A 12,262-nucleotide genomic window follows, 5' to 3' on the forward strand; every position below is an offset into this window, starting at 1 on the left:
TCACTATAAGAAGGACGTTGAGGTGCTGGAGCGTGTCCAGAGAAGGGCAACGAGGCTGGTGAAGGGTCTGGAGAACAAGTCTTATGAGGAGCGGCTGAGGGAACTGGGACTGTTCAGCCTGGAGAAAAGGAGGCTGAGGGGAGACCTCATCGCTCTCTACAACTACCTGAAAGGAGGTTGTAGCGAGGTGGGTGTTGGTCTTTTCTCCGAAGTAACAAGTGATAGGACGAGAGGAAATGGCCTCAAGTTGCGGCAGGGGAGGTTTAGATTGGATGTAAGGAAAAATTTCTTTACTGAAAGAGTGGTGAAACATTGGAACAGGCTGCCCAGGGAAGTGGTGGAGTCCCCATCCCTGGAGGTTTTTAAAAGACGTGTAGATGAGGCGCTTAGGGACATGGTTTAGTGGGCATGGTGGTGTTGGGTTGACGGTTGGACTCGATGATCTTAGAGGTCTTTTCCAACCTCAATGATTCTATGATTCTATGATTCTATGATTCTAAATTTGCATCAGATTTTCATGCATCAGTATACCTCAGCAAGCTCTTATCCACCTACCAGTCAAACTACAGTTTGTACAGAATACAAACTATTCCTTGGCTCAGTTATAGCTGTGCCAGAGTAGGACTATCACCTCCAGTACAGCAAGCACTAAATCAATTCATACGATGTACTTCGTTTACTGAACTGGGCTAAATCCAAAATCTGAGACTAAGTCCTTTTCCATAAAACGATTGCTCTGTTTCTGTGCTTAGTGCAGCCTGCAGGCCCAAAGGTCTTGGAGTCGTTCTGACACAATAAAAGAAATGTTTATTCAGAAGACACGATCTTTCAGTAGGAAAAAAACCCACCCAACACCAACAAGAAACAGATGGATTTCAACAGATAAATAAGGAATGAAGATTGAACTGACTACAGGGAGATTTATTTAGCAACTGTTTCCAATTTATCCTTGGGATGTACAGTAGCAGCAATTTATGAGAAGTCAAAGCCAGCTTGCTATTTACATTGCATATAAACAAGCCTAAGTGAATAATTAAGCAACTGAAGTACTTGTTTTTCAAACTGTAGGTTAAGTTTGGAAGTCTTACCACCTCCTAGCACTTTTTGTTTTTTGAGTATCCTAAAAATAATTAGTATTACTACAAATTCTTAGGGGTCTCTCAGCCTTTGGAAGCAATTCCAAAGATATATGCAAGCAAATCTGATGCAAGTTCTTGTATTTATTCTAAGATGATACCCCTAATAAGGATATTGTCTTCATAAACAACATTCATTCAGAAATAACTGCAAACACACCAAATAAAGTTTGTTAAACTGCATAAGCAGTCTTTATATTAAATAAAATTTCAAGGAGATTATTGATAACATTGCTGGTGTTAGATACAGCAATTTCTGTTCAGCTGAAATAAATGGCAATTCTTTGAACAACTGAATTTCTTACTAAACAGTTAGCATGTGCTGACATTTTTATTTTATTATAATGCTTATGCTTTAAATAAAATTAGCTAATTTAAAAGCCCAAGAGTTATTGCCACTGGTAACTGAAGTCTTTTGTGTGCCTATTAAAAGATACAGTATTGCAAACTTATTCATGTTGTTTGGCCAGTGTATCTCAGTTCTTAACCAACAACTTTGCTGCTAGCCTTCAGACTCTCACCCCATTGTTAGTAAAGACAAAACCGATATTGGATACAGCACTGGGGGCAGATACTGAATTGAATAACCAGGGTAATTATTGCAGAAATCAATGTGGATAGTAAGACACGAAGCATCATGACTGGCTGTTTTGGTTGCATGTTCTTTACTTGCCTCCTTCGGTTTCTTGTATTTTCCTGTGCCTTATCATATTGAGCTGGTCTGACTGGGGGGCTTTTGCTAGCTTCTGAAAATTTAAGACTCATTATTAGTACTTTTTGCAAAGTGCTATGATGGTTTAATGATGTAGGCATCTGTCTCCTGGCAAGCAGGCTAAGATGAACAAGACATTTAACACAGATCATTGAACAGCTGATGGCAAATTTCAGGTGTCACATCATCATCATATGTTAACATGGAGCAGGAACCACATTTTATTGTATTTTAACAGCCCCCTAGTACATGACAAGGACTTCTCTTTTAATAACAATCGTATCAATAATATCAATAGTGACCATATTTAAAATACTGTTTCCATCATTTATTCCTGACAGCAAAGACAGGCTAAAGCTAAGGCTGACAGCATGGCTTCTTTTCCCATACGCACAGTGTATGTCTTTATAAAATCATATGCAATTTTCTGAATACTAATGTATGCTATCATTTGTATATCTAAAGCCCTGTAAGATGCATATTATACACTGAATGAAACAAAACTCTTCAGGCTTTTCATTCCTTGTGTAATTCCCTGGAGTTCCACAGACGCTATAAAAAGCCTTAAGACATAGAAGTGTGACAGTACAGTATTTCATACAGTATTTATATAAATTTCCAAACAGAATATTGCACGGTATGAATAATCTTTGTAACTTCCAAATATTTGCATTTCTAAATCTGACCCTTTGTATGACTACAGAAATTGCAGGAAATAAACCTTCCCTTGTGTATTCACAGGAAGCTGGGTTATCTGAGTTTTAAGCCAAATTCAAAACATACTTCAAAAGCAATTGCCGCACAGAAGACACTGTTTATGTGAGTAACTTGGTTACATCTCTGCCATATGAAGTAAAGTGTCATGCATTTTCCTGAATATACGTATCAATACACACAAAAAAGCTGATGTTACTTTTCTTCTTTTAAATCCGCTGAGAATCCATAGACAGCTGATAGTCTGACATTTACATAAAACTTGAAACAGAGTACTTCATCAGTTAAAAACCTGCAAACTTACACACGTTATCCCAACTTGTGTTTCAGGCTTGGTTCCAAAAATACTTTATGTATAATTTCTAGATCAGACTGTCCCCTGTGCAGAAATCAGACACAAGGAAGTCTGTAAACTCTCTAAAATTCCTCAGTATCCACAAAGTTTAGGAAAAGTTTCTTAGTTTCCTTAGTTTATGTCCAGCTAGTACTATGAGCTGCCTGCTGGCACAAGTATGGGTCCCATGTTCCCTAAAACAAACATATTCTCATATAGCTATCTAGATGGTGAGAGACTGTTAAAGAATTATCTGTTTGGGTCTGACCACTTTCTTTCATACTAACTTTTGTTTAGTTATGAAATTACTTACTCCAGCTAGAAGGGATGCAGCATCGCAGAGAAACGCCTCAATTGATCCTTACTGAAAAGCTCACCAGGCAAGTGAACTATGCTTGACAAATACTTGACTCCTCTCCAAATGATTCCTATGCTTTTCTTTTGAAAAGATTCCTTATGGAGCAAGTCATAATGGGAAATACCACAGGATCATGGGAAAAGGTTCATATGTATTCTTCACTGCTTCACATACATTTTCAAGGGCCTACTTCACTTAGTGGGCTTACATTTCTTGATATTTTAGCCCTTTCAAAGTTACAAATGGCAGATATCAACGTACTAAACCGGCTTGGTTTTTTGGGGGTTTTTTGGCAGAGGATTGTTATGTATCAGTTGTAATAATTCTTGTTGGCTACTTATAGGTCTTTCCTGGGAGGCAAGCTAAATATTATGAATAGCATGAATTAAGCTTTACTTTCTTATTGATTAGCCCTTTTTTTTTTTTAATTTCAAGTCTAGAATGTAATTTTGTAACTGTTTGGTTAATCAAACAATTCTTCAGAATTTAAAATTTGACTTCTATATTTTTTCATTAGGCTACAACAAATTTTCTGATACTGCTAGTTACTCACTTGGGCTTTCTGTGAATTAGTTGTGATCATCTGGCATACAGTTGCTGCTGGTGCAGATAAAAATACCAATGTGTAGCTCTCACTCTGTAACTGCTTGGAAATGTCTACTCATTGACTCATTACTTACTGTAAATGTAGAAGAGATTTTCTCAAAAAGCCGACGTTAGCTGGAATATTTATAATAGGATAGAATCATTGCATGTGGAAAAGCAACAGGACTCTCAAATTTGTGCAACAGAAGATGTGAGGAGAAAGAGTTACCTCCCTTTCTTCTTGTCACTGTGTTGGTTAGTAGAGCTGCTCACAGCAACCATTCACACACGTTGAAGGTAGCCCTCACTTCTCCTCCCACCAAGCACTAACTTTGTTGTTATGGCACCAAGGGTCCACCCCTGCCCCCTTGCACAGGAACTCCCAGAAAATGTAGGTGGGACTTTACAGATGAGAGAGAGGAGAGGAAGCAAAGGTACGCAGCAGAACAAAAAAGATGTCAGGAAAAAATTGAAGGAAAAAGGCAGAAATTTGGTGTGGCAACTGTGTTTCCACATGGTACTCCAATCAACCATCTACCCAAAGTGAGGAAGTTGTGGTTATGACTGAAGGTGTGACTGTCTTGTTTTCTTCCTCACCTCAGGCTCTGCTCTGCCTAAAGAAAGGGGTGCACCCTACTGCCTGGTCAGCAGAGCAGAGAGCTAACTCACTGCCCCGGCTCTGCAGCACCCAACAGGCTTCCCATGGGCTCCCGAGGCAACTGCTGGGGACCATGGGCCAGGCAGGGGACACGGAGAGCTGCTGGATGGCAAGGCCAGTCTGCAAGAAAGCGTCCCACCTGTGTGGAAAGGGACACTATGGTTGCATTCACACCGTTTTGTTTCAAATGTCTCCCTCAGCAGTTCTGCATGTCCTTCATTTCAGAAGTGGCCTTACTCCATTTTATGCTCTGATAACCCCAACTGTAGGTATTGCAAGGCCTTTCTGTGTTACTGCTTTGTTGCTTTTAAGGAAAGGCGGTGCAAGTCTATCTCAAGCCTTTAAGTGACTTGGAGTCCCATCATAGTCAAAGTCTACTTGCACTTTGGTTTCAATTCTGAAAAACGGTTAATGCCAGTATTGCAAAATCTATATAAAGCTTCTTTCAATGCCCCCCTGCCACCACCTGCAAAAAAAAAAGGGTTATACATCAAAGACTCTTTGTCTCCCTCATCAATTAAATAGATTTCCCAACTGGAACGCCCAAGTTGACCATTAGTCCTATGATGCAAAAAAAGAATGCGTAATATAAAAACCTGCTTGTTCCCAACAAATGTAGCTAGGAACATTTGCACTAGAAACATTTACCACAACAGCAAAGAGCTGGACTGAATAAAAGGTGGTGGCTTTTTTATAATTACTTCCTGAGAGTTCCCCATTAAAATGAGAAAGCAATCTGTTCCCAAAGACCCTGGTGAAAACTTGAAAAAATGACCAGAAGATTTAGCCATAAAACTCCCAATGCAATTAATGGAAGTTGTGTGCCTAAATTGCCTTTACAGCTTTTAGAACCTCAGACTATGTCTACTGCTTGGTCCTACACTTGCAATGTTTAGGTCAGGAAAAAAAAAAAGTAAATTTTGGGTGGCTGTTATTTTTTTCTTCTAGAGGCAGGTCAAACAATCCAAAAATAAAGGCTGTCAAAGGTACTCTTACTATGTAAATTAATTTTATTCAAAACAGATTAAAAAAACTAACAAAGCTTGCCTAACTACATGAGGTAGTACATGTAGCAAAACAGAAGGCAGAATATAGTATTCTGAAATATGAAGAATATGAATAAGTTTACAAGTTTGAAGGAAATAAATTCAACAACAGAAACAAAAAATACCAAAAATAAAGTTTAACAGCTTTTCAGTCTTAAAGCACCAATACACTTTTCATAGAAAGAAACATAGTACCACCACTACATGTTCTTCATATACCATAATATGGTAAAATTAATGCACAAGGCTATTCACCATAAATGAATTTTTAAAAATGGTGAAGCAACAAATGACATAGTCGTCACTGGGCTCCGTACCACTATACTTCCTGGCCTGCAGGAGTATTTGCCAGGTCATGAGGAGCAAGGTTAGCCTTTGTTACCATTTTCTTTAAGATTTTCTTGAACATTTACCCTCATATTAATGTATAGTATACGGATACCATGCACAGCTTAAGGCCTCAAGCTTGCGAATTTTTATGTATGTGTACAATTCTACATTTTTGCTGAAACCCAATTCAGGTAAATTGAAGGAGTCACATGGCAAAAATAAAGCATGTATGTGTGCAGAGCTGCATTGCAGAACTGATGGCTTATTCCTTAATTTCAGGTAACTCCACTTCTCAATATGAAAATTTTCTCAGATCGTTCAAGTTATGTATGTCTATCTCTCACTCACCCATCCCAAGATAGCTGCACATCTGTGAAGGACTGGGCCATAATGAATTGGTTATTCGAACTAAAGAGCTTAGCAGCATCCAATAAACATTTTATTTATTAACATATTTAAGAAAAAATAAACATGAATGGCCCAGTCTCTTAAAAATATTTCTTTAGAGGAAAACATGCTAATGTGACCCAGGACTTCCCTATATTTTACACTTTCCATTTTACTTCAAAATAGGTATTTGTACTTATGATTAGTGTGAAACTGAAAACAGTCTAGCTCTTCATTTATGCTTGCATGGCTAATGCTACTGTAAATCATCAAAAAGTTATATATTTTTTTATTTTACTTTAAGGCATGATTTATTATATTGAATTATTGGGATGGCTTCTTTTATGTACATTGGAAATAAAAACTCAGGCCTCCCTATGGTATAGTTTTAAGGTTACTGTTAGTGGCATATATAAAGCACCATACAATAATATATTCAGATGAAGAAAACAAAGAACATTTATGAGCTTTGAATTAACTGTATAGGAGTAACTGCTAAGAAAATATAGCAATATTTAACACAGGATTCAAAATATTGATATATATCATTATAGATTTTCAAATGAATTTTTCTCCCATGTTTACTTTTACAGATTTTTTTCATTAAGATATATATGTAATTTAAACTTTTTGGTGGAAAGCAGTATACATCTTCTGTACAATAATGTTACAGCTTTATACAGATTTTAGGAATTATAAGAAATGGCCTTTATTATTCTCTTCCAAGTGCTCTGGTTTCACTTGCTTGTTTTACATCTTACTTGCTAGACTCAAACAACAGCAAATAGTCTGAATGCCTTGCTTCCTGGAGGATTCTGTAAACTGAAACATAAAAACATTCCTGATGTTATTTTTAAGACTGCAACACTCCAATGACAACTTTTTTGAATTGTTAAATACAATTCTAGGATCCTGCAACTCTTCCTGTGACTACTCATAACTTTAACTAAGATTTTTTTTTAAAGCTGTTACAAATAAAAATTACATAAATTTCAGATTAATGTTTCTTCCAAGCAGCTTATTAGGAACAAATCATAACATAAAAAAATTCAAGTAATCCTTTGCGATGAGGGATTCTGGTTTAAAGAATAAATCTCTATTGAAGCAAAATACTAAAAAAAGTTTTTAGGAAAAAGAGAAAGCATGCATCTTATGCTCACTATTCTAATAACCATATTCGGATAGAACTTGCAGACCTAGGAGATCACTTGTTTATTAGTTGCTTATATGCTGAAGAACAGATTTCTAAAGATAATTAATATTTTACAAAAATAAAGGAAATGCCTTCTGAATGGATAAATACCTGGCTTCAAAAGAAATGAAACAAAAATACCCAACTGCAAATGAAATTTTGTTAGAATAAATATTTTTGTCTTATAAACTGAACTAGCATGTCATATTTAATGGTCCCATTGTTTTCTCTTTTGCAAACCCTTTCTGAGGCATATCTGGGAAGGAAAGGGAAATGGAGGTGAAAGTAAGGAAGGGCACAATGAAACAGGTTGCCTGCAACGGCGTTACAATCCATCTCCTGCTTCACAGAAAACTTGCATGGGACTGTTCTCCAAACCACTGACCTTCCAAACTTTACCAAGACAGTAAAGTACAAATAATGATTAAATTTGCAACACTTTTCCCGGCTACATCTCTATTCAATGAGGGGATTTAGATGGAGAATAGAAGTGTCAGTGAGGAAGCACTCTTTCTGAGAGAACTGGATGGTCATGTGGAAAGGCCAAAGAATATGTAAATGAAGTCATCCACTAAGCAAAGGAAATCTGTATTTTACAAGTTTCCAGGTTTGTTGAAAGGTTTGAGGGAAGGAGGCAAGACATCCCCCCACCCCCAATTAAAAATAAGAAAAAAATACTCTATCTTTTCCTACTTCAAAGTTCTCTACAGAAATTTTTGGAGTTTTTTTCCCCCACAAATTTCTTGGAAAGCCTATAGTTTTAGAGGTAACAATCTTTCATAGCTTTACAGGACTAAAAGAGTGGTACAAGATTTTTTTTTTAAGGTAATTTCTCTTTCTTCCTTTAGAACCTGAAGAACTCCTTCTGGGATTAAATTTAATCTGCAACATGCAGCCATGCATTGTCATCACAGAACGCACAAATACACTGAATACAACTAAATGAACTTTCACAGCATCTCCATGTCTTTCAGAGAAACAGTTAAAAAAAGTCAAACCATTAAAAAAAAAAGAAATTAAAAATATGTTTTACTGATTGCGAATTTTAATGTTTGTGTATATTATTTATGATCCAGGCTCACGGGTTCAATACCATGTAAATCAGTAATGAACATTTCATCATGAACCAATGAACTTGCATCAGCTACTAGTACCCGTCTGTTGCAGATCCTCTAACTTGGACAGAATAAATCACTAATGTTAATTTTAAAAAAAATCCCAAAGAAAGCAAAGGCAATTTTCTTATCAAATATTGTGTTAGGTGCAACAGAATCAGCAAAGTAAACAAGAGGGTTATTTTATTTCATAAGCAGCTTTTTAGAGTAATGATTTATGAGCTTAGAGGAGGCAGGCAGCTCTGGTACCACAGCTTCTCCAAAGTCACCACAGCTGTTACACAAGCTCTGTAAATCACCCATGTTGGCCTATTTGTTTGGTTTCTAGCACTGCCCCAGGTACAGACACAATGCAAGACTTTGTAAATCTTATTGAGGTGAAGGGTAAAGTGTAATCTTTGAAACTGGGCTCTGTACCTTTCTGAATATATCCCATTTTGAAAGGAAGCAACGTACACCTTTCTTTTGTCTACTGGCATAACATCAACATAACCGCCCTGGTTGCGGACTACACCAGCATGTACTGCTGCCCGGCAGATACTGGATATCTAAGAAAGAATGAGGAGAAGATTAGTTTTCAGTCATCCTTTTATTTCAACAACATCCTTCTATTGTTTAGAACAAAACTAATAAAGACATTTAAACCAAGTTCTAGGAAACATAAAATAATTATATTTATTGCATGACTAAGTTTATTAATCTTACAGTGTTTAAATCAGTTTCATAGGAATTAGGCCAATTTATAGGAGTACAGACACTGCCTCTTCAAAGATCTCCTGCAGCATGATCCCAAAATCAGTTATTTCAGGCTATTTCAGTTCAAGGATCAGGATACATGTTTGAATTCTTGAGCCTTTCAAAATGAAAGGCTCTATCAGTCTTCACTTCAACAGCAGAGAGGTAGTAAAACTTAAACCTTAGTCCCGTTAATTATTATAGATCACGAGATTCAGTTTAATTTCCAGCCAGAGCCAATCAGGGGAACCGTAGAACAGCAAAGGCACGCTGCAGTCATATGTTTCTAGGATGTCCTATCCCAAAGGTGAGGGATAGACTGCAATAATTCCATCTCTAGGTGCAAAAAGTCAAACAGCAGTGAAATGATCCATATTCGAAGGGAACACCACAATTTCCTATCCAGATACAGGCAAATATTAAAAGCTAATTAGATTAAAGGTATAATCTGAGCATCAAACAGAAGACAGAGGTCTAAAATCACCCCTTAGCTATGACAGTTGATTAATGGCAGACTAATGGCTTTAGCTCCTTAACTCTGAGTGAGGAAATAGAGTCAGGAGGTATTGCTTCAAAAGAAGAATTTTTAAATCAGGGTCTAATTCCACAAACTTTACGCAGGCAAAATTCTCTGCGAAGTTAACAGCAGTTTCATCTGAGTGAAACCTACATTCTCTGGCCATTAATTCCTCTCATGAACCTATGTAGCATAAATAATATCCACAGAAGGATTGCTCAGTGACAATCTTGATAATGTTCATTTAAATAATTGATTTACACTTGCAGTCCTCTACTACTCTTTCAGCATTTTAAAAATTAATTGCCAGAAGAATGAAACTTCCTTGATACTGCAGAATGTAGGTCCCAATCTTCAATACACAGCATAGCAAAGTGTAGCTCCAGCTACAGTGAATCTTTACTTGAAGCCAAGTTGTTTTGTGGAAAAAGTGTTCACTGCAATAGGTCTCTCTGCAACCAACCTTAAAAACTTAGCCAATACAAATATCAATAGCTGGTTACACAGACCACTATTTAAACAAGAAATGCATTTCTTTCAGTTATAATTGGCATAATTTATATCTGTTACCATAGCCGTTTTGTAATCTCAATGCTATATAAAATCAGGAATTTAAAAGAGCAATGATTTTCCTACTCTCATTCCAAGCACAGAACTTTCCAGTTTCACTGTTACATAGTTTGTCTTTTAATGGTACAATATTTCTAGGAGCAAAGATTTGAAATTGTTTATGCAAAGAATCTTTTGCAAAGACGCTTTAGAGTTTTTCTCTTCACACTGCTGGCTGCAGTTTTTGAAAATGCCAGAAGGGATGCCATTTATGCTCCTCTTTACCTTTTTCTCCTCCTCCCAGGGCTACAAGACTTCTGTTATAACCTGAACACCAGTAGTCGCCTTATTTTTAGGATTATAGCATCCTTTATGTACTCATACTATGACAGTCACTTAAGATCAGATTGATCATGTGCAATTTCAAATATACAGGGAGGAAAATGGCCTCTGCAATACAGGATTACAATCTAAGAAACAAAAGATGAGATTTACAAGCAATTAACTACAGTGAAGAACTAAAACACTATTAATTACTAGTACTATAATATAGTAGCAACGTTGTTTTCAGTTCATATTGGAGACATAAAAAAAGCTAGAGGTACAATTTGGGAAAAGAAAGATCAATGTTTGTCACCTCTGTAATAGTAACCAAAAGGCTACACTTTGTGTATGTCATTACATAGGTAGATACCTTCATAATTACATTTGAGGGTAGCTAAGCTCCTGGCTGTTCCAATGTTGTTTGGAAGTTTCTAGTCAAGTGAAAAAGAAAGGAAAAGTCAAGGGATGGAGATTTTGACAGAAGCAGCTGACTACTTGTTGGAAACTATTTCCAGTAATGGATGGGGTCATTGTTAGGGTTGGTACCACAATTAGTTACTGGATCAATGAAGTACGGCTAGGCTAATGCACAACATTTTAAAGCTAAAGGCCAGACACTTATATGGGATATCTGAAAAAGGAGAGGTCAGAAGAATGGGGCTGATGAAGCCAACTCAGAGGCTATTTTCAGATGAAAAATGAACTGCTATTCTGATGCTGCTTTCCAGATGAGATTGGAGAACAAATGTGCATACTTTTTGAATATATGAACAATTAAATGAGTATAAATTTATAATTATGAATTAGCTCATAAGAATACAGATGAATAAATGCATATAGTTTTATCAATATATACAGAATGTAATTTTTTTTTAGAAAGTATTATCTGCTTTCAGCTTTCAAGAACTTCTCATTGGCTTGGCAATCTTCATCTAAATGGAATCAGATTCCAGTACTGATGCCATAATATTTCCTATACTTCATAATATTATGTCATCCTGATCACACTTCCTTGAACTGTTAAGGTGAACCTCCTGTTAATTTAAGCAGAACATAATTTCACACTTTGGTCTATCACAAATTTCAGCATATTATTGGTATTTTACATTAGTAGCCTTATGCCACTTTCTGGAAGTCTTCATCACAGATCTGGGTTTGTTTCTTTAATTGTGATGAACTCACTCCAAAGGATATATAAAGCAGTATTTTTAAGTTAACATAAACATTTCATACAGCATTATATGACCCTGCTTTATTGCTGTGCTGTGAACCCTCTGAAATTTGTTAGTATTTAACAGGTCATAGAATCTCAATACCAAGCCGCTTAATTATTTTCCTTCTTCAGCTACTCAGCAAAATACCAAATATCTACCACAGCATAGCAGTAATCTGCAAAGGCATTTTAACCACAGGCGTCTCTCCCTCACCATCACAGGACTACAGAACTATTTGATAGCTTTTTTACGTTATATTATTTATGTTTCACCACAGCAGAGAATTATGAATACTTTTGCACAAGTATTAGGGAAACATTTCCTATATGGTTAATGAAACAAAAATTAATACAGCC

General features: G+C 36.5%; 1 protein-coding gene across 4 annotated transcripts in view; it reads right to left on the reverse strand.

Annotated features, from left to right (window-relative positions):
* Positions 1 to 5,491: 5,491 nt before the first annotated feature.
* The window catches only part of CRISPLD1 (cysteine rich secretory protein LCCL domain containing 1), a 44,140-nt gene continuing 37,369 nt past the window's right edge, over positions 5,492 to 12,262 (reverse strand). For 2 of the 4 annotated variants that reach the window (XM_076329526.1, XM_076329531.1), the window contains 2 exons: positions 8,985 to 9,115; positions 5,492 to 7,082 (listed from right to left, as the gene is read on the reverse strand). In XM_076329526.1, coding sequence (XP_076185641.1) covers positions 7,031 to 7,082; positions 8,985 to 9,115 — 183 coding nt within the window. In that variant the 3' untranslated portion in view covers positions 5,492 to 7,030. Of the gene's footprint in view, positions 7,083 to 8,984; positions 9,639 to 11,062; positions 11,124 to 12,262 lie in introns of those variants that run through there. The other 2 variants (XM_076329527.1, XM_076329528.1) reach the window with 2 other exon arrangements.

This window comes from Aptenodytes patagonicus, chromosome 2 (assembly GCF_965638725.1).
Source record: "Aptenodytes patagonicus chromosome 2, bAptPat1.pri.cur, whole genome shotgun sequence".
NCBI lineage: Eukaryota > Metazoa > Chordata > Aves > Sphenisciformes > Spheniscidae > Aptenodytes > Aptenodytes patagonicus.